Genomic DNA, 23087 nt, shown 5'->3' on the forward strand with positions numbered 1-23087 from the left:
TCCAAAATATAAACAATTCCTCTGATATAGTTGAAATATTATCAAGCTAGAATGGGTTCTCAGGCAGCCTCTTATCTCTTTTATACAATTTAACAAAAAGGACACGTTAAAAAAATAACAATAATTGGCTAAAATACTCGCACAACTGTCGAACTTACCAGAAGTATGCAAGCAAAATACACACGGCTTAGAATGGGTCATACAAACACCTGATCACCAAAGAACCAGCATTTGTTTGTAATTTCTGGTACCAGTGCTCAAATGTGTACATTCCCCTTATCCTTCAATGTCAGCATATCAACTAAACTTCCTTATCCATAGCAAACAAACCTTTCAAAGAACTCTTAACCGTAATATTACCAAGTAATATAAAATTTGTGAATGAAATTGTTACAAGACTTAATATACATACATACATATTTAACTTAAGTTTTCCTCAAACGAGCTGAAGGCCCTTGTAGATAGTGCCCTAAAAAATATTCAATGAATTTTGTAATTATGTTATTGTTCAATTAAGAATACCTTATAATAACAATAAAGATAAGGAAACAATTCCGGCATTTATAAAAAGATGTTGGAAAACTTATGTTTTAAAGAACAAGAGCCTTAAAAAGAACTACCTGTCTACCGTTGGAATTGTAATAGATTTTGACATTAAACCAGAAGTACTTTCTTTTCAAAACAAGCGTTTAAAAGTCTTGCACCTATTTTCTTTCTTTGGTAAATAAAAGTATACCAACGTGAGTATCCAAAGTACTCTTATACAATGGTGGAATATTAATTAGAAACGATTTATGGTTTATTTTGCAAAACAGGTTGTATCGATATATCCATTCATCAAACCATTTTATTCTTTCAATTTAAAGTTGCGTTACAAGAAAATGTGTTTTTAGCTGGAAAAATAGTTAGAAACATATTGTAGTTAGCAGTTGTACCCAGAGGTCTTGGATTCAATTCCTGCCTGTGCCATATAAGTTTTGTTTTTTCACGGGTACTTCCTCTTGCGAAGAATCCTCCAAGAATAATTCTTGTCATGAAAAGTGCTTTCTCCTCCATCCCTGACGTCATTACTGGCACACAGGCATGATTGAGAGTTGTAAGTCACTAGGCCATAATTCTTAAGGGACTGTTGCACTATCTATTTTTTTAAATATTGTAGTTTCCATGTGTTCAAGGCATTCTGATTTAATTCAAGTAAATTTCATCGTATTCATTGTTTGAAATTGACTTTTTGAAATGTATAAAATCACGTTTGTTCGTCCATTCATTGTTCGCTCTCATGTGCAAGGCCCATAAGTCCGGCTTCAGGTCCCAATATATTTTGTAGGGAAATTTTGCCGATGCTTACTTAATGTTTTCTAAAAGCCCAGATGCTTTTTTTGATTTTTTCTTATCTGAAGCTTTGTTTACATTTGCTACTTTGATTGAGGTCCGGACTTTTAACTTAAAAATGTTCTTATTCCAGCAAATAATCGTTGTCCTGTTGAAAAATTTTGGAAACAGGCACAATTTCAAACGTACTCGTATGTGGCTCCATTATAGTTTCCAGTATATTTTTGTTTAATGCGATTGATCTGCACGTCATTTAGTTCATATTATAGGAGCCACACCTTGCCAGAAAACACTCTTCAAACCATCATGTTTCCGCCATCATGCTTGATTAAGTACTTAGGGTTCAGGTTCTGGTTGATTAGACATTTGCCATCTGATCCAAATATGCTGACTTTGGATTCGTCACTGCATACAAAAGCAATTTTTCCTAATGTTCTCGCACAAACTCCAAACGACGTTTAATGTTTTATTTTTTTGAAAGGCATGGTTTTTGACAAACAATACTAACGGACAAACCACCTTTAAAAAGACGGTACCTTATAGTCGATGCTGTGATTTCATGGCTTGTTATGAAATGGTATCGTGAATTGCTTTAAGTGTGGCAAAAGGATTGGCGCTACTCTGTTGAACTATGGATTGACCTTCTCTTTGAGTGGTTTTTCTTTTTATCTCTTCATTCTTGAAGTTTTCAAGGCTAGAAATTATTATCTACCATTTTCTTTGAGAATTGTATATGGCTTACAATGGCTTCCTTTGAAGATTTTTGGAGTAGTACATCTACGTATTTCACTATAATCTCATTATCAATCAAAGGTACACAATTTTTCGTACCTAATCACTCACCACGTTTGCAGAAAATAAACAAAATTAAAATTGTTTCTAATATTTTTTCAAAGAAATCGACTGAAAATGCAATAATTTGTTTAATTTTTGTTATTAAAAATTATAAAGCTAAAGAGAGACAAATAACTAAAATGTTTAAAAAAGTACCTGCCACTTGCATTAAATAGTTTTTGTTTTATCGTTTCTAATTATATTCCCACCACTTTCCTTGTGTTTCATTTTTTAAACAAATAACTATAGATAAAGTTGACCTGTACTATTCTAAAGTTCAATATAAAAATATATCCTTTCGGTACTGTTGTTTTAGTTGAGTTTAATGTTTTCTATCCGTAAAGATGCAGATGTATAAGAGATTCAATTTTTGCTGTTCCTTGCACTTATCGTTTTACATGATACCTTATTAATAAATCATTTATATAACATTATTTATAAATTTATTCATAGTCAAAAAACAAAAAAAAATATTATAATGTATAAAAATATCTCAACTTTAAGGCTTAACACAGAATATAATTTGAGCGTAAAATATTTTGAGTAAGTAAAATCTAATTAAAGAGATTCTGTAAAGCACAACCAATTTATCAGCTTAAAAATAGCTTTCGTTAAAATTTAAAAGAATAAATATAAATATTTGTTAAATGATCAAAACAAAAATATATAAATACGCATAATAATGATATGTCTACAAACGAGCATAAATTTATATAAATATACAAAGTATAAATAAAATATATGTAATTCTACAGCACTAATTTCTACATTCTTATATTTCTAATCTAATATGCTCTTTGTTTGAGTTTCTTAATAAAATCACGTGCATTCTTATCGAAAATCTGTCTACACTCTAAGGCACGAATACAATCCGAATCGGGAGTATATTCCGGACGGGATAGGTTCAATCTTATTTGTTCACCATTGGCTTCTATAATATCGGCAAAGGATAAATAACACTCTGCTAAATACTGACTTGACATGCCAAACAAGTCACGATCCTTAATACTGAATACCAACATATTGTCCTCCTGTTCGCGATGTTCTGTCGTTAGCTGCACTTTGAATTCTTCATCGTAGAGGGGAAAAAGCGTCTTGGATTGTACACCAGTTTTATGAGTCGCTATGCCACCAAATCTATCCAAAGGTATGTAATACATCTTGACGAAGGAATCGCAAAGGTTATTCGAATCCATGGGCAGGAGATTCTTTGCATTCAACACATGCACATGGAGTACGTTATTTGCGGCGAAAATAGCTTTTACCGTCAATTGGCCATACACCGATTGAGCTTTGACTTTTTGTCGTTCGAAGCGCTCCTTGTAGTATTGATGGATGAGGACATCAGTTTCGGATGCATGCAGCTCCAGCAGCTTCTGCACATTGGCCAGTGTCTCAGTTGTTATCTCCGAAAACGGTTTATCTTCATATTTGAAGCTCGATGCCATTATATTCAAGACCTCGCGCAAGTTCACGAAGAAAGACGGCGGTCGGCGTTTGTCCAAGTTGCCCTGCACTAATTCATAGAACACAGCCGAGAATCCCTGCCAGATGCTGTCGATCATCCTCTCAAATGTTTCCTCGTCCAACTCGGCGTGAAGGATGGCCAGGGACTTCTCTAAGTACATAAACAGTCCTTCAACTGAGCTGAGCTCCTCGTTCAAACTATCGATGCCATTGAAGAGATATCCCCGCATCACTGGGATCATTTTAGCAGCTACCTCTGCTATTAGAGCGGCTATTCGGTTCTGCACGGTGTCCTGGGCGTTCTCGATGACATTATGAATCGTTTCTCGACACCGATCTGCCTCGACCGAACTCAGAGACTCCCCCAAGTTCTTGAGCACTCCGTCCACTCCGAGGTCCCTGACAAAAGCTGGAATACTTTTCTGAATGTGGCCGATGTTGCAAATGGCAACGCACCATTCTTTGGTGACTTCGAACTCTTCTGGCCCGATTGGGTCAACTCCAGTGAACTCAGCTATTCTCTTGGTAATGCGAGTGGCGTAGAAGGCGCAACACTTGCACACATCATCGACTATCTTCCCAACAAAAGCATACGATCCCTGGATATCGGGCCAGGCCAGTTGCTCCCAAAATATTTTGATGGTATAGAAAATCGAAAGAGTGTCGAGTGCGGACGAGCTATGACGAATATTCCCATCGACAGCCTGAAATTCGTCCAGGTCAATGGCTTTTTTAATTCGAGAAAGTGCCTTCAGCAGTGAAATATCCAGCCAATGGGACACCGCTGGCGCGAACCATTCATAGTAGACCAAAAGTTCCCCTTGCTCCTCGGCTGTGCACAGAGCAGTCCCGAGGGAAATGTAACGCTTCAAGCTCAAATACAACTCAAACAGATGTGTTCCCATTGTGTAATCATCTATATTCTCGAACTGCTCGACATTGTCCACATCGGCCTCCGGTAGCCGCACGAGATTGTCACAAGCATCGATGACCACAGGCTTGCAGAATTCAACGATATTCTCCTGGTAGAATACGTAGAGTATTTTGGCGTATTTCAACTTCATTGTCTGGAAGAAGTGTTTGTGATGGAACTCAATGGCACGCTGCACATCGAAACGCATCAACTGGACTAATTTGTTGAGCTGCTGGACCGGATTTTCGTTCTCGAATTCACAAGTCTCCTTGATCGTGTTCACCCAGTCTCTGGCCCCAATTCGGATGGCCTCAGTGAGGACCAGTTTGACGTCTAATCTGGCATCGTCATCTTCATTTCTCTTGCCGAGCCATCCGTAGGTGGATCGTGGGAACAGATCCACATCGATTGGTACAGTCAGGAGGTCGAATATTTGCAAGATCTCCAACACATCGCAGAGCATATTCACGCCGAGCTTCTGGGTGAAAGTCTCTTGACGAATCTTTCGAATTATATAGAAGCACGATGGAAGAATTCTCCTCGAAGCCTCCCAGAAGGTCTTCACAAAATCACTGTCTGCCGAATAGGTGGGCAATGTTTCGATGACTTTGTGCAGAATCGTATTAAATAGACTAAACGACAGCGGATGATGTTCGTGGACATTAGTGTATGCATCCCATTGACACAACGCCAAATCGACCTCGGACAGGCCGCTCTGAATGTAATGCTGAGTGATGATTGCTTCGGCTTGTGTTTCGTACTTTCCGCTCCAGAGATACGGTTCCAGTGTGGAACTCTCCAATTCGTGCATGAGTAGAATTCTCAACAAGTTGCGATGTTCCTGAGCTGCTACCCGACTATCCTTCTCGGCACTGAAACACAAATGCATTAGAACCGAGCCTCTGGTGCGTGATGAGCGCGTTCCTTTCTCTAGATGATACCACACTCTCATGCCCGAAGCGGGAATTGAGTTCAACGGAATCACTGACCTGCCAATCAACTCATTATCGTCTTTGACCGTCGTTGCTGCTGAATAGGCAATTTCCTTCATAAATTTACGCAGGCCCTTCACACCCTTGACTTCGAAGAACTTATTCATTTTCTTACCGACAGTCTCGGCTGCATCGAAGTCCCACACCTCTACTACCAGAGTTTCTTGGCTTGGATCATCGGGAATCGGCAGCGAAAAGTACTCATTCCAAACTGGATTCAGTGTCATTGGCTTCACGGACGTGTTGTATCGATGAACAGCATTCGATTCGATGTACAATGTCACAAACGGATCCGACATCCCATTGTAATCTTTTGGCATTAAATTCTCAGCTTTGATTATCTCGACATTCAAACGGACCTTGGGCGGTTCCTTGCCATTGGCAATCTCATACAATTCGTCGTGTTTCGATTGTGATACTTTAAATGCATCACGAATAAAATCCAACAGAGATTCAGGGCATGTTTCTTGAGAGTTCGGGCATCCAATGTTGTTCAATGTTTCAAATAGGATCTCACCGTACAGTTCTTCTATATTGCGACCGGTAGAGTTTTCAATGATATTATCGGGTACATCGGTGTTTACGTCTAAGCTCTTCTCCTCCACGGCCGAGAGGAGATGTTGTACTTTGGATGATGTGATTTGTTCTTCAACAACCCCACCACCACATCCATCACCATCGTGAATGGTGAGGACGGACATTTCTTCAACATTTTCATCTAAAATACTTGCGGTTCTATTTAGAGTTGCCATGATTTCGTTATATAAAGAATTTTTGTTATTTTTGTATTGCTTTTGTTTTCTCTTTTTTTTCGAGTATATTTTAATTGATTTCGATTTTCACTACAGCTTTCACCTTTTTATCACAGAGTCGATCTGAGAAAGAAAATAGAACTTTAAGAATATAGAATATGAACACAAATATAAAAAAGGGTTACCTTTTAATATTTAATAAAAAATAAAATAGCACTTGCATAAGTAAACCAGTATTTATTTGTAGAAACTTTGTTTTCAGTGGAACTTGTGCAGCATTATCTGGAAGAAAAAGAAATGTTGGTTTTTAGTTATTTAGTTTAAGACTTATAAGAAAATTAAATAATAATTTAATTTGTTTAATTTATATTTAATTTTTAGTGCTCGGGGAGTGGGTGTTGGACCTTTAGATTATGAACTAGTCTTTGAACTATTTTCTATATTACTCTCAAGATTGAGAAAATATATCAGAACAGGGACTTGAAATAATTTTTCTTCTTTCTTGTTTGATTTATATACAATTGACATTGATAAACATTTTGAAGTGATTTTCCATTGGAATCGCGGCTTTAAACTTTAACTATTTTAAGGCCAATTTTAGTGATAAAGACCATTTTTGGCTAAACGACTTCATCAACAAAAATTCATAATAAAAATCCTTATTTTGATCATGAAGTAGAATAATTTAGTACTGGACGTACAACAGGCTGCAGAAGAAACGACTTTAACTGTTTCAATTCGAGAAAAAAAAAATAAAATATCCTGATTTCGGATTAAAGGAGAAATCAAATCTACGTGATTTCTAAATAAAAAGGGATCTCTTAACCTTATTAACAACAAACTTTAATTAAAAATAGGTGAGTTCACAAATCATTTACTTAATAGATTTCTGAAAAGTCTAACAACGGATGCTTCTACAAAATTATACTCCCTATGGCAAGCAGCAGAGTCTAAAAAGACTCCAGATACAAAATCAGCCTATAAAATCTTAAGATAGTGAATGGACCGGAAACATTAAAACAAAAAGATTAGTTCTTTGCTGAACATCTAGCGAATGTTTAGTGATAGAAACATGTGTAGACAAAATATATTTTTCTATCTTCGCACCGAAATCATTGTCAATCGATTTCAATATACACAATTCTTCATGGCTTCAATATTGGAGTCAGGTAACACCCGAAGGAGTGTGTGCTAAGATCTTCGCTGAGTTGAACCACCAAACTTAGTTGGTCAACGATTCCACTCGAATATCAGACGGGGAAGGTCGAGTAGAAAACACTTTTAGTGTTCTATCTTCTCAAGCCACATCTGACGATTGTGTTTTATATGGAAATATCCCGTGTCTAAGTTCTTTAGTTAAAAAAAGGACTCCCAAGAGAACTGTTTGGAATTATGAGAATGTCAACTGGGACAATCTCAATAGTAATTTCAGGATCTTTAACTGGTCTGGTCACTATGCTTCCTCAATAGTAACGATGACGCCAGTGCTGATAATGACCGCAAGTTGGATTATGATGGGAATGAGAACTTTAATCTCAAACAGGGTTAGAAGCATCAGAGGTAAAGAGGTTATTGGGGTTAAAGAAGTAAGTTTCCGTTGCTATAAAGTCAACCACTCTCAGGAATGCCGGAAAAAGTTGAAGTAAGTCAGGAAGACTTGCGACGCTCACATTCTAAACTTATACATAATACAAAATACTGCAATGCTCTAAAGGAAGTACATATTTGTGATCATTCGTAAAAATATGAGGAATTATTCCTCTTCCTTGGTATGCAGTTCGCCAGCAATTCAACGCTGCCAGAAATTGTTATGACTCAGCCTGTATTTGAGAGCATAAATAATTTCATGGGACCATCCGCTGGAACCGATGGCAACCCCGATAATGTTCTGAAGAGGAATTCTTCAAGGCTGGCAAAACCGCTGCGTGAGCTTTTTTATCTATCCTACTCTTTATTTAGTACCCGTGGCGTGATGGGTAATGCGTAGGACTGTTATGCTAGAGGTCTTGGTTGAAATACCTGCCCGTGGCATGTAAAAGTGCCTCTTGCGAGGAGTTGATAAATCTTGCAAGAATAATTCTTTCCATGAAAATACCTTTCTCAAATTAGCCTTTTGGATTCCTCTTGAATCTGTAGATCCCCTCAATCCCTGACACCATAACTCAAACACAGGAATGTTTCAGTGTTGTGAGCCACTAGGTCCTAGTTCTCAAAGGTCTTGTTGTTCTGAGTAGATAGAAGACAGCATATGTCCATGGTCAAATTCTTTTCTCCCTCGAATTATAGACCGATCACACGCTGATCATGGAAGCGGTGATTAACTATCAGCTCATGAAATATATTGAAGGCTGAATTCTACTTTATAACTCTACTTTATAACCTTTTCATATTCATATTCGTTTTTAGGCTCACATTCTTCTTATTCGGATGTGGAAGTGCTTCCACAAAATATGATATGCACATTGAATTCCGACTTAGCATTGTATAATGTTGAATAAAAATGCTTGTATAATGTAAAATTTAATGATTTGAAGACCCAATGATGTCTAAAGGGAAATATTCCCCTTTGCAGGGCCAGATTTAGAGCTCCAGAGGCCTCGGGGCCCCTAAATTATTTTCAAAATAAAGTAAACCATTTGTTTTCACTCGAGTTTTTCAATAAATAATTTCTTGTGAAACCAAGTAGATTCCCTTAGTATTGAACAAACACATATAAATATAAACAGAAAAAAAGAATTATCTTAAATTAAATTTTAGGGTTAACGAACGGAACCTTTTGTTCCATCGTTGCTATTTTTTATAATTTTCATTTTTTAAAATGAGCGTACTCCAGTGCAATTCGGTACCATCAAAACCAAATACATTCTCAATGCAATTTCGAGGTTTGGGAATGTAGTTCTGAAATTTTGATTGTCGAGAATCAAACACACAAATTGAACCAACTCATTAAAAAGACTAGGCTTTAAATTATCCGGATTATCCGGACACCAATGCCTCTCATGCAGCGTGCAAATTTCCGGCATTCATCTTCTCAATGTGATTCAACAATCCAAATCTCGAACGTACAGCTTCATAGGCATGCAATCTCTTAGTAAGAGAAACGGATAGCTGGTCAATCACTGGGATAAATGCTTTGTATTTTTCTTGAGTGACAGATTTTCGTCTTGTGCTTTCCCGTAATTCAAGAATCATTTTCGGGTCTTGCAACATCTTGTTTGTAGCGTTGAATCGCTCCAAGATATCGTTTTAAAGATATCGTTCTAAAGATATCGTTCCAAGATATCGTTGCAAACAAAGCAGTTTCGAGATATCGTTGCAAACAAAGCAGTTTCGAGACTACTCATCTTCTTTAGAAGGTGCGTTGCTCCATTCCTCACGATGTCTTTTTGTTCTTTATTGGAAGATATGCCGAATAGCCGTTGACTAAGGCTTTCGTAGCTTCAGCTCGACAAGACCAACGAGTGTCCCTGAGCTTTTTCAAGACTAAAAAATATCAAAGAAAAGATGTTCACTAGTAGGAGTTTGAAAAAAACATTTTCCGAAGTCTCTATTGTAGGTGCCTCCTGTTTGTGGACGCCCCGGGGCTTCCGTCCGGTTGCCCTCCCATTAATCCGGCCTGGCCTCCTTGCAATCGATCAATGGATAACATTGATGGTATTTGCATCAATAAGACTGAATATCGATACATTCTCGGTATGAGAATCACCAACCGTCTATTGGGAAACAAGAGTTATGTATATACATTATACATACGTCCAAAACTTGAGTATAATTCCGATCTTTGGGCTGGTGCTTCTGCAACTTACTTAAGAGTTTTAAAAAGTATTGGACGTAGAGAATTGGTTCATTTAAGCCGCTTTAACATTGTCGTAAAGTTAAATGCTTCAACACACTCTGTCTTTTCCTGTCATTGAAATATTCAGGAATTCAAAACAAATGCGTGAATGTTTTCTTTTAAAAATCGCTGGCTATTTGCTCAAACACTGTATTAAAAACAAATTACACTGATTTTTGAAAACAAAATCTTTATATTTACTCAAATAAAAATAAAAATACGTAAAATTTTTCCCGCATATGCAGTCATTTCAGGAGTGAGAGGATATCAATTTTGTTACGTGCTTTCAATGGATTTTAAGAAGAAAAATACATATATTCCGAATTAAATGATTTGAAAATATCGCTTTTGGTAAGTCACTTCACATACAAATGATTAGCTAGCCTAAAAAACGATTCTCTTTATTTTGCAGTGCATATAAAATTTGACTCAGGACATTACTGGTTTTAAGTTTATCTTAAGAATGCAACTTTCTGTTCTCGAAAAGGAGAAGGACAAATTTTGATGATATCCAAGCATGTTTATAATTACATTTGAACCGCTATTTTAAACAGACAAAATAATAAAATCATGACTTTAAAATAAAACAGTTTGTTTTTCTTTAAACAAAAATTATTATTCAAGTAAAAATAGGTACTTTCAACACCACAAAATTAAAAAAAAAAAATGTAAACCTTATCTGAGCACTAGATTATGGTAAAAAAAAACTTTTAAGTGATGTTATTTACATTAATGACATATTTAGCTGCTTTCTAAAGTGACTAATGAACTTTTGGTAATTTAAGGAAATACAAAAATACTTCTAAGATGATTAATGCACTGAGAATTTACTCTTTAGTTTGCTGTTCACGAAATTCGCGCAGAATGATTATGAACTGGAATACGGGTATTTGCAAAAAGGTACTGAGGTACGCCTTCACATGATTGCAATTTTATTAATAGAAAGAGAAACGAAAAACCTTATCTCCTAACTTTGCCTTGCAGTTACCGATATGACTATGACTGGGTTTCTTAGAATATTTTTATTTGATCAAAAGAAAAAATGTAAGGCAATTTCATAAGATATTGCAGTTAATTTAAAATTAATATTTTACCTAGCGTGCAGCAGGTAACTGGGAGATTATAAAATTATTAATAAGAGTGGAAATTTTAGACAAAAGAAACATGTGATCGTGTTGTAGATAAAATCGATGTCCATATATTCAGCTTTTTTTTTAGTGTATGCTCATAGAAGCTATGCAAAACTACGTTAATTATTAAAAACAATAACATTTTGTAACTGCTTACATTAATCAAAGTTGTAATTTTTAAATGCTGTTTCAATAACACAAACACAAGGCAATAATGAGAATGGAAATACAACCATTTGTCACAATGGATGAATAGGAACTTCAAATAACTTTTTTCCCACGGGGCGGGTGGGCTAGAAGAATTAAAAACTTTATTTTTACTTTGAGGTAGGTCTTGCGCAATTCCCTCAGACAATATAAGGGACTTTATTTGCAGTCAACTGTATTTATTGAACGTACATTTTGAACAAGCAACTAGTTAGTTTTTTTCAAGTGTCTTAAACTTCCAATTTGGGACGTTACTTCGGTAACCTCTACCTTCAGTTGAACGTGCAAAAACTACCAAGAATATTTTTGTCTACAAAGCAGTTCTCGTGAAAAGTTTAATCACGATGTGTATTTTGCATAGTAAATAAATATTGAGGGCATTTACTAAGCTAGTGGCTACGTAGTCAAGGGATTTTGATTGGCTAAATGCAACTACAAAAGTAGTTGAAATTTCCCTTCCAACGTAGTGCAAACATTTGGGCTACAAAGCTAATTGAGAATGATTTTGACGTTTCACAATAAATCGTTCAGTAATTAAATACAAATAAATCACTCAAATTGTGTCTTAAATTAGATTTTATTGAATTTAAAACCAACAAAGAAAAGTTAACAAATCAAAAATGTTTCCTATTTTACATATTTGACTAAGATTGACTAAGTTTGTAGTTTAATGTAGCATTCATAAAGCTAGTTAAATTTTTACTACGTAGTCACTAGATTTGCGCCCATTGTATTATAACGTTATTAACATGATCAGCTGTAACTTGGTCATAAGTAAACTTGACTTGATAGTTAGGGAGATTTTTCTTGAATATTTCCAATAAAGTTGTCTTCACTAAAAACAAAAAAAAAACACTCATTTTTTGGCAAGCTACAAGACCATCCTTTTTATTTTAAAGAAATGTTAATTATTCATTTTCCAATTTTACACGGACCCCTTTTACACAAATAGAATAGTGCAGAAATTAAATTAATCACGGAATAATAAAGTTCAGCTTTCAGTAGAATGATAGTAAGGGATATTTAACTTGACTAACTTTCCAGTCAACTTTCCAATAAAGTTGCCTAAATTGGAATGCATTTTTTTGGCAGCTGGCCAAAGAGATACTTGCCTTATTTTCAAGGCCCTTATGTCTTTTGAACCTGTCCAATGTTTTTAGGCAGCTGGCCAATCAGATGCTAGAGACGTGCCTTACTTTCAAGTCACTTATATTGCCTGAACCTGCCCAAAGTCTTTTTCTATGGCAGTCGTAGAAAGATTCTGATAAATTAAATCCATCATTTCTCTTTGCGTAAGATTTTGACGTTGAATTCTAATGTTGAAGGGGAGATGCACTTTTTAATAATGAAAGTGTCATTTTATTCAGAGCTCATATACCGCGTTCTGAGCTACTTAGCTCTGGTTGAAAAAAAAACATAAACCGAGCGCTCTGATATCTCTGAGGAAATAAAGAAACACAATCTTTTTTGACAGCTAAGAGCTTAAAAAGATAAACTCCGATTGCGATCGACGCGCCACAAGTAATAATGCGTGAACATTGCCTCGAACTACTACCTTGTTGTAGCTAAATACAGCTACGGATGTTCCGATCCAAGCCAAAATAAAGAAATACTGAAAGAAGATTCGACGTTGGATGTCTATAATCGCAAGACATTACCATTTTCTTTTCCGATCAAGTCTCTAACAAGCTCTCAAGAAATCATTTGCTGCCTGCACTAAGTATTGAAAGTTATTGCCAACATTGTCTTACAGCCATCATAGGTACCGAATCTGAATCACACGACCAGGAAAGTCCACCATCTTGTATGACAGCATCTTTATGGAAGTGCTTTAAAGAGCAATGTCTAACTTTGGGGCATCCCTGTCAAACTTGCGCGTTTGTGCAGAAAGTCCATGGAAAATATACGCCGCTCTATCAATTTCGGAAATAGTCTCACCAATGCCTTTGATATTAAAAAAATATTCTGCACAGGGCGATACACTGTCAACCGTCTTTTTCAACATCGTTTTGGAAGGAATTGTCATCCCTTTAAACCTCTGTCCAATTACTTGTATACGCCAATGATATTAACATGATTGAAATATCGAAGCGTTACGTTATTGGAGCGATTTTGAACAATGCAACGCAAACGGAGAAGATGGGTTTAGTGGTCAGTGAGGAACAAACCAAGTGAATACTGCCATCAAGAAAGGACGAATACTTGGATGCATCATTTCTGAGTAGTTAAGGACGTTGCCTACCTAGACAACATGAATTCAGACAACGACACCAGCACTGAAACCAAACGGAGAACAATTCAAGCATCTAAAGTCACCGTCTATTAGACACTCATCATATCGGTTCTCATAAACGGCGCTTAGGCTTGGACTTTGTCAAAGTAAGATGAGAATGACTAAATTTTCTTCGAGAAACACATTTTTCAGGTGGAAGATGATCTCATCATCTTGGCTTTCGAAATTGGAGACAGCTAGCTAAGAACCGAGCTAGCTGAGGCACCGGATTATATCCTAAGTAAGTAAGCTTATAAATACATTTCAGATTGTGATTGGAAAGTTTTGAATAAAGGATGCTTTTTGATAATTTGTTGCAAATAATCGTGATCTTGAAATGGAGTGCCAACGTACCAAATACTGAACCTTTAAATATAACGCTTTAGTAACTGAACGGTTGAATTTTTCCTAAACATGGATAAAGCCCACAGAAAGAGTTATAAGATTTGTTTATATAGAAGAACCACAAATTAAAAATATGACACATAGTTACACATAGGCAGCCTTAAAATACTTACAAAAAAAAAACACAACATTAGATTGTTTTCAAAACGGGGGATTTATTTTGCTGAGCATCACTTTTTTCACATTCCGTGCGGAAACCACATCTTATTTAATGTAGATATCATGACACAAGTAGGGGAGTTTTTGTTTAATCGAAGAGAAGCATAAATATTTAATTAACTTAAATCAGAATACAAAAGAAAAAATTAAGGCGAAAAAATACAAACAATTTGATAATCATTTATGGTTAGTCTGTTTGTTATCCGATAAAATGTTTGTCCAGCGTTAATTATTATAAACTGTGAGAGGCAGATAAGTACAGCAGATATTTTTCGTATGGAATGCATTTCTTACGTATGAATTCGATACATACAAATTATTTGATAAACAATTTGTGCTGAATCTATGAAAGTTAAAATGTCTTTTAAATTGTTGAGGAGATGAAAGTCAGACTTGAGCTCTGATAGTCTAGGCTATTCAAGTCGGAATTAAAACCAGAAAAAACTAATACATCAATTTAAAGTCAACACAAAATGTGAATTAATATCAAAGGAAATAACATTCAAGCGATTGTTTTGTTTTAGAATTATCTCAAAAAAAACTTTTTTAAAATCAATTCAAATTTAGTTTTAAACCCAAACATTCAAAACTTGATACTTTGAAATCTTGAGTAAAAAATCAAGAGCTCTTGAACCTTTATTGCAAAATTATTTTAAAATTGTAAAGAAAATAAATGGATGTAGAAGCCACGCAATCAAAGGCAATTAGTGGGAGGAGATTTTATTTAAATTAGAGTAACTAACTAAATATTGCTTTTGCTTGGAACTGTTATATGGAAATAATTGTTTTTAAAAGTCAAAGTTCGACGCTCCATTTACACAAAAGTATTTTTGTTGGTGCAGTCTTCTATAAGTGGCAAGAGGTGTTAATTTATATGGACATTTGTTTGTATCATTGTTTATTTTTAACACCAGTCCAGATTAAATTCACAGAAAACCACAGCATCCACTTGGGATGAATAAACCGATTAAACAAATTTTGTTGTCTTCCTGATGATATTTCAGTTTATTTTTGAAGTTATCAGTGATTTCTTTTTTTTTTTTATTGGCATACATTTTTCTTGCACTTATCGGTATCAGTATTTATGACAAAACGAGACATATCAACCTTGCAATTAAGAGTAATTTAAACCTATTTATAGACAAATAACTTTTATTGATTCAAACAGATAATTCCATGAAACAATGAATGTTAAAGACAAAACAAAAATAGGAAAGAATCTAACAAAACAACGATATACTGGTTAACAAAGGAATTATCTATTTTCTAGCTTCATCAAGATGTCAATTACATACATTTGCTTAAACAAATTTCAATTTAAATAGTTTTAACCAAAAACGGCAACATAGCAAAATAACTATATGCACTTAACGATACAATGGAAGTACTTATCAAGTTCCTATGTACGTACACTCAATGATAATTGTATCACAATTAAGTGAGCTGTGAAGTTTGTCGAGATGAATTTCTCCAACCCGACTCAAAACAACACAAGAAACCTCCACCTCCAGTTAGATAGCTAGGTAGGTATTTGGGACGTTATTCTTATTCGCATTTCGCACCTAGCTATTATGATATCACTCGATGTACCTATGTAATGTACAGAGACAGACCATGTAGGTTCTTCTTATAAGCAACTTTAGTACAAATTCAAAAGATTTTATATCTGTGTCATGTGTCTCTCGATGAATGATTCATCTCAAGAAAGATCGAACCTTTTTTTGTATGGATTTGGAATCGATATGATTTCATGCCAACCAGTTCAATATTTTGCCGGTTTTTTTTTCTAATTATTAGATATTTATCGTCGTGATTAATAAATTATAACACAATGAAAGTTTCAAGCTTAAAAATAATATAAGAACATTTATTCTCACCTTTCGTTCATGTTAATTCGGAGCTTTTTAAAAGATACAAACAAATTCATTGGAGCATTGAATAATAGGAATTCTAGAGAACAACAAAAACAAAGTATAGAAAATAAATTATGTACATTTTATATTAAGAATTATAAAAATTAAAAGATTTCTCACCAATTATTTATTAAAAGAAATGCGTCATAAATAATCTAACTGCTATGCAATTTTGTGATCCAAGTTTTACATATTAATATTGCTTTAGAAGATGAGAGTAAAAAATAAAACTTAAGGCACTTGTTAGTTGTTATTCTTTTTCACTTGTTTTGTGAATACAATACAAATAGAAATAATAAATGAGAAATGAAATGAAATCATTGAATTTTGGAAAGAGAATGGCCTAAGGCAGGCATAGGCACAGGCAGCAGGGCCTAAGTTAGATGATGTCGATGGCAAAAGCAAAACATACAATTATTTACCTCACTATTGACGTTTGATTGGTGAATAAAAACATATGGTGTGGTGGGTTTGTTTAGAATGTTTCACATCGGCACTGAATCCGTTTCAGGTATGAGACATTTTAAGTATCGTTAAAAAGAACGCAACTTTTCACTGATGGACAGTAAACGAATCTAATTATACAGCTCTAAGGCTCTGTTCGATAACAAAATAAACATGGTTAAAGTGATAGTAGTCACATAAAGCCTTGTTTTGGGTGTTCGAAAACTAGTAGTGCGTATTGTGTTTTTTTTTCCACAAAATAAGGTGATTTTGACAGTTGTTTCAGGAAAAATATTTACGTTGGGCCTTACTAATAACAAATTTCTAAACATACGTTTAGGCATCTTTGGATTAAATTTTAACCGCGAAATAATAAAAATTAACTAATTGGATCTTTGTATATAAAACCTATAGTACTATCATAGTATGTTTGTATGAAGGCGGTACATAGTGGATACGGCGGCATTAGTTATAGCAGTTTTTTTTACTTATCTTTGTATATACCGCCACCTTGAGGATCTAAGGAACGTAAGAAAAAACAGTAGCTACACATAAAATAAATGTATTTGAAATAGAGAAAGGAGAGCGAAATGGGGAAAATATTGGGCTGGTTCAGTCGACATAAGGGACTTGAAAGTAAAGCAAGTTTCCATTACCTCGTTGGCCAGCTGCCAAAAAATTGCCTTCCAATCAAGGTAACTTTATTGGATAGTTCTCACTATTAAGTCAAGTCTACTTCTGTCATAATGACAGTTGATCATATTTTTTCATTCAACAGAAAGCAGAACTTTATGATACTTTATGATTAACCTACTTATTTTATGTACAAATTCATTTCATGCTTCTGTAAAAGGGTTTCTTGTCAATTTGGAAATAAATATAATTTTGATTTACTTGTAGCTTGCCTAAGGAGTGTTTTGTAGACAATGATGTTTTTTTGTAGATTTTGAACGTGTTTTAGTAAAGGTTTGTGAAGTAAAGCCTTGAATTTTAAATTGAAAAACAAACTAGTTGCCCTGGTCGTTCAAAGAATGCAGTTGACTGCAAATGAAGTTCCTTATTTTGCATGAACCTATCCATTTATTTGTAATGCAGAAATTAAAATTATAGTGAAGACAAACATGTACATCTAACCATCTTTATTATAGCATCTTGTTCTGCATCAGTGTCGTTTTCATATTAAAAAGTAACAAAAGTTTTAAATTTTTTTCTTTATTTTAAAATTTAATTTAAAATATTAGACTGCTGTTAAGAATTAAAGTTAAATGTTAATTGTGAGGATCACGCAGCTAAATGCAATATTTTTCTTACACTAGTGAGAAACTTTTTCGAATTTCAATGCGTTTTTTTATTAAAAAAAGTACGCTTAAACTATTATTTTATTTATTTTATTAGAGCAATATTTTTCAGTTGTATCATCATTGAATTTTAAAAGATATTATTGTACAAAAATTTGCCTAAAAAATGCTGTTATTCAAAGGTTTGATTAAAATTAACTCAAAATATATAAATCATAGAAATGTAATTTTAGTTTCATTTGAAAGATATTTTTGACACCTTTATTTTAATACCTTTTTGATTTTCCTAGCTTTTCTATATCCAAAGATATTAGCATTTATGTCGAAAATGTGCTGATTTTTAATGGTTGGACATTTCGAACTTCAATCTCAAATATTTCGGATCTCCCATGAGTTATCGACAAAATATTTTTGCAGATATATCCGGCTTAGAACAACCTTTAATTTGATACCAAATTCATTGGTGTACACTCCGGGCCGAAAATGAGCATACCCCTTTCGATTTTCTTAATATCTGTTTTTATTTTCATTTATTTCATTACATTTTTGTGAAAACTTGTAGTAGCATTGTCCTGTCAGAAAGTTGTAGCTGACATTCATTAAGCTAGAGGCTACGTATTCAATGCATTCTAATTGTCTTAATGCAACTACAAAATCGGTTGAAATTTTCCCTCAGAAGCAGTGTACACATTTCGGCTACAAAGTTAGTGGACACGTTGCACAAGCAGCTGCTTAGTAAAGACAGAAGTATTCAAAATGAAATTAATCTTTTGGCATTTAAATACAAATGTTAATCAGCCATATTATATGTTCTATTTAGGTTTATTGAAAGTTCTAAAAACATAAATGTGTCATTAATATGACAGTTCCCGATTGACTAGCTTTGTATTGAAATTTTGTATTCATAAAGCTATTAGAATTTTGACTACGTAGTCACTAGCTTTAAGAATGCGACCATAGTATTTTGTAGAAATTAAAAAAGAGCTTACACTGGTTTATTCTTTACCACTTTTGGGTTTCGATATATATGTACATATCTGCCATCCTCTACTTTTCTGCATTACACAGAAGAATTTGCATACATTTAAATTCACTTTTAAGAAAACTATGTTGACGAAATGTCATTTTGATTTCTGTCCATAATTAAAATTTAAAAATAAATGATTTTTCTTCAATTCTGCTGCTGTTTTAAAAAAATTATATAAACAAGCTTGTAGAAGGCATACAAATTTGAATCCAAGATTGTCCTTATCTTTAATACTTAATTTGAATGCTATTTTAAACAGTGATAAGATCAAATGCCGATCAAATGTCAAAATTTAGCCTTCTCCTAAAAAACATTTCAAATAATTTAATACATAACGATAGTACCAAAATTTAAACCAACGCAAAAATAAAAAAATATTTTTGAACGTCACATCTATATTCGCATTTATTCAATTTAATAGTTGATGTTGAAGAGTGTGATTTTTCAAAGTTTATACAAAGGAATGAAGGTGATTTTGACTTTACACTATAATACTGAATTCAGAGTCTTAAAATAAAAAAAATAAAGTTGAATTTTACGTTAAGTAAAAAATAGCACACATGCAAAAGGATTGTAAAAGAATGCAATATTTACAATTGCGAAATATTTGCCCTTAAAAAGACTGCCGTAAATTTTAGTTTAAAATTATTTGACTGCTATGAACTGATTGCAATTCATTACAATCATTTGAGACTTTATGGATTCTTCATAATTATTTGAAGTTTTTGCAGTCTTAAAAAGGTCAGTTTAATCGTAGTTGCTTTTTTTGCTTCCAGGAACTGTCACTTTTTAGACATGTTTGGATGCTCTTTTTTTAATGTAAGACAATTAGACATTACTAGTTAGAGGCCTGATGTAGCTATCAGTAAAATCGATCAGTAAAATTTGAAACAGGAGGATTCTGAAATGGTTTACTGATGAAAGTTTATAGCAATCAGAAAACTTACGTCGTTAAATGTTATTTTCTTTCGATCATAACATCAAGCATTGCGCCTCAGACAATTGTTGTACTGTTGCTTTCATGAGTAAAATTTTAAATGATGTGATCGGATCAGTAAAAAATTGAAACACCAACAGTAAAACGAAATGGAATTTTGTTTGGCTTTTGGCAATCAGCTGTTCAGTAAAATGAAATTTCATCATTAAAAAAATTAAAACGGATTTATAAATTAAATAAAACTTTAAATTTATTGTTTCTTTTTGAAAAAAAAAATACTTGAATATAGGATTCGTCTTATTGCATTAATTTTTTTGCTAGAAATAAATCTGTAACATGTTCAAAAAGTAAAAACAAAAATTTTACTGATAGCTATAACCGGCCCCTTACCAAGGGTTTAACATTTTGGGCTCCCTTAGTAAAACTGCTAAACATTTAGAAAATTTCTAACTAATAAATCCTTAAACCCATTAAAACCGAAATTTAAAAAAAAGTGCAGTAAAATTTTAATTGAAATTGAAATGAATCCAAAGTCTTCAAAAAACTTATACATATAAAGCCTAAAGAATACAAAGACTTCAAAAGAACTCAAAGATGCACGAAGTCTCAAATGATTGCAAGTAATTGATTACAGTAAAATTATTGTAATCTTTCTCAAAGTCAAATGGTTGGTGATTTCCAAAGATATCAATCCTTACATTAAAGTCATAAAACACAATTTTATGAAAACTTATTAAATCATTAACAGACATATTAATCTCTTACTTATTTTTCTCTAAATTTAATTTTGGGTTGGGAGAACACTGCATCAGCTGAGAATGCCTTTTATTCGGTGCCGTGAAATAAGACCAATTTCAAACATTGGCATTATTGCACTTGGCATAAGTGAAATTTAGGTAATTTTCTGCAGTTGGCCATATTTCACTTTGACAAAGAGAAATAAGACCAACTTAATTTTACGGTGAGGTATGGAAAGGGGATGCTGCCCCCTGCAACCCCCCTGCTTGGGCACACTATAGGATTTAAGATAATTGCGAGTGTTAGTGTATGCAAATTCTTTGCAAAGTTAAATATAACCAGCTTGGCTTTAATTCACTTTGTTTAATTGCTAGAAATTGGCTTTATTACACTTTACAAAAGTGTAATTTATAATTTATAATTTACTCAATTCAAAAAATGTAATTAAAAATAAAATTAAATTAAAATTCAACTTTATTTGTTAACAATATATAATTGAATAATGACATCAACTGATTTTGACAGTTTTCACCAACCTGCACTAGCTCAATAGGTAGAGTAGAAACTTCAAAATTAAAGTACACTAGTTCAGCTCAATAAACGCTATTCAATGCAAGTCAATGTTGAAATCTTCTCAATGAACACAAAAAAAAACTATACTTATCTACCTAGACCTGGTGGAACATAGCTTAAGATGTGGGTAAGACAAAGAATCATTTCACAAGCAGAGAGACACTTCCGACATGTTTCTAAAATGTTTTCTATGGTCTGGACACTCGCGAAACATTTCAGAAATGTTTTTTAAACAAATGGAAACCATTTCAGAGATTGTTTTTTAAATAATTTTTGCTGAAATGTTTGGCACACATTTTTATGTAACATTGATTTTCTCAGAGTTTATCTTCTCTCTCAATGAGACTAAATGACTGGAAATTCCTCAATTTATATTTAAAATTTTCAAACTTTTAATTACCTTTCAGGAACATCGAGATCTAGAGGAACACCAATGGTTGTCTAACACTTGAGATTGAAAAATAAAAACAAATACATAAATACTTTTCTTCACTTACGAAAAACCGTCAGCTAGCTAAGTGCATTGAACCCTTTTGGGTACAAGGACCACTTAAAAAGCTAAATCTCCATAAACAGTAAACACTCACAAGACCCGCTCATGATTATTCCTTCGTTATCGTCGTCCGTCGTTGGTCGGTCAAGCCCTTTTTTGATAATTGTTGATAATATATAAAGGGAATGAAGTTCTTAGAAGTCGACCATATTCCATACAAAACAACGACAACAGGTCACGGGCAAGTGCATTAAAAGTTAATTAATTATGTAGACATTATATTGTTTGCTCTTCGCTCTTCGACACAGCCAGCTACGACTCTACGAGTATATACTGATTTGGTTAAGTGAATTTTCATGTTGAATATATAGGGAAAGGATGTTTGAGAGGGTGTTGTGCAAGCTGCAAGCAGATACTAATTTTACTATATCTAACTATAACACTTATAATATATAAATCTCTTGTATTATGTAGCTACTCTCTAACCTATGTACTCGTATCCAGGAGGTACCTTAGCTCTGTGGTTAAGAGTTAATAAAATTATTTTGTATAGACAAAAACGACAACAAGGAAGAGACGATAGAAGACGAAACTAAACTATGTATAACTTTAAGGAAACTAAAAAATATTTTGTTTGAAATGATAAAAGTTGTACCCTTTCTACCCGGGCTAAGATTAGTCTGTTACTTATCATAAATATTAACTCATTTTGAATTGAAGTATGGATATATAGGTTTATAGAAACAGTTTGAAACCCTTGTCGAATTAAGTATTTGCTTCAACAAAAAATTAATCCATAAACTAACATTCAGTTTTTGATCTTTATTTTGAAGTACTTACTCCTTTAAAAGAGAGTACGACGAAGTTTTGGCTTTTATATAGTCTGTTACGAAGTTAATAAATAATCATATTTAAAACAAAAACATCTGAATTTTAGGAAGGTATGTGTTTTAAATAATTGGCATGGTTAAAAAAAAATAAGAAAGAACAAATAACTGCTGACAATACTAATTAAACAAGCGACAATTTTTTCAGCTATCAAATGATTTATTTTTAGTTTTTTTTGACATTTCAACATGAAACATGACAGACGCCTGGACAACGCTTTCAAATTGTGCACATTTATTTTGAAAATCATGGTTCGAGTGAATTTTGTTTAGCGATAAAGCTCACTTTCGGTTGAATAAATTTTGATTTTAACTTGTTACACTTGAGGTATAAGAAATAAAAGGAAGCCGAACTCTTATATACGTCTACTCCGTAGCCATTTATTATATACATATATTTTATTACTGATTTGTTGTTCATCAATTGAACAACCATGGTGTGAAAAGCTGTGATGTCAACAATACGAAACGTTTTGTAA

General features: G+C 33.7%; 1 protein-coding gene and 1 long non-coding RNA gene across 5 annotated transcripts in view; one reads left to right on the top strand and one right to left on the bottom strand.

Moving 5' to 3' along the window:
• Positions 1-10712, top strand: part of LOC129939261 (uncharacterized) — a 41476-nt gene extending 30764 nt beyond the window's left edge. Inside the window, exons 3-4 of the long non-coding RNA XR_008780528.1 lie at positions 10371-10476; positions 10538-10712. This is a non-coding gene — a long non-coding RNA (uncharacterized LOC129939261). The remainder of the gene's footprint in view (positions 1-10370; positions 10477-10537) is intronic.
• On the bottom strand, positions 2474-16598 carry LOC129939248 (protein unc-13 homolog 4B). 4 transcript variants are annotated; one of them, XM_056047196.1, is made up of 4 exons: positions 16332-16598; positions 16176-16248; positions 6476-6572; positions 2474-6413 (listed from the first exon to the last, which is right to left on the bottom strand). In XM_056047196.1, exon 4 carries the CDS (start codon positions 6288-6290, stop codon positions 2952-2954), a length of 3339 nt encoding a protein of 1112 aa, XP_055903171.1. In that variant the 5' UTR covers positions 6291-6413; positions 6476-6572; positions 16176-16248; positions 16332-16598; the 3' UTR covers positions 2474-2951. The 4 variants fall into 4 exon arrangements, 3 of the variants coding, with proteins under 3 accessions (XP_055903171.1, XP_055903172.1, XP_055903173.1); XM_056047197.1 differs by lacking the exon at positions 16176-16248; XM_056047198.1 differs by lacking the exons at positions 16176-16248; positions 16332-16598 and adding an exon at positions 10957-11085.
• Positions 16599-23087: the final 6489 nt, after the last annotated feature.

This window comes from Eupeodes corollae, chromosome 1 (assembly GCF_945859685.1).
Source record: "Eupeodes corollae chromosome 1, idEupCoro1.1, whole genome shotgun sequence".
NCBI lineage: Eukaryota > Metazoa > Arthropoda > Insecta > Diptera > Syrphidae > Eupeodes > Eupeodes corollae.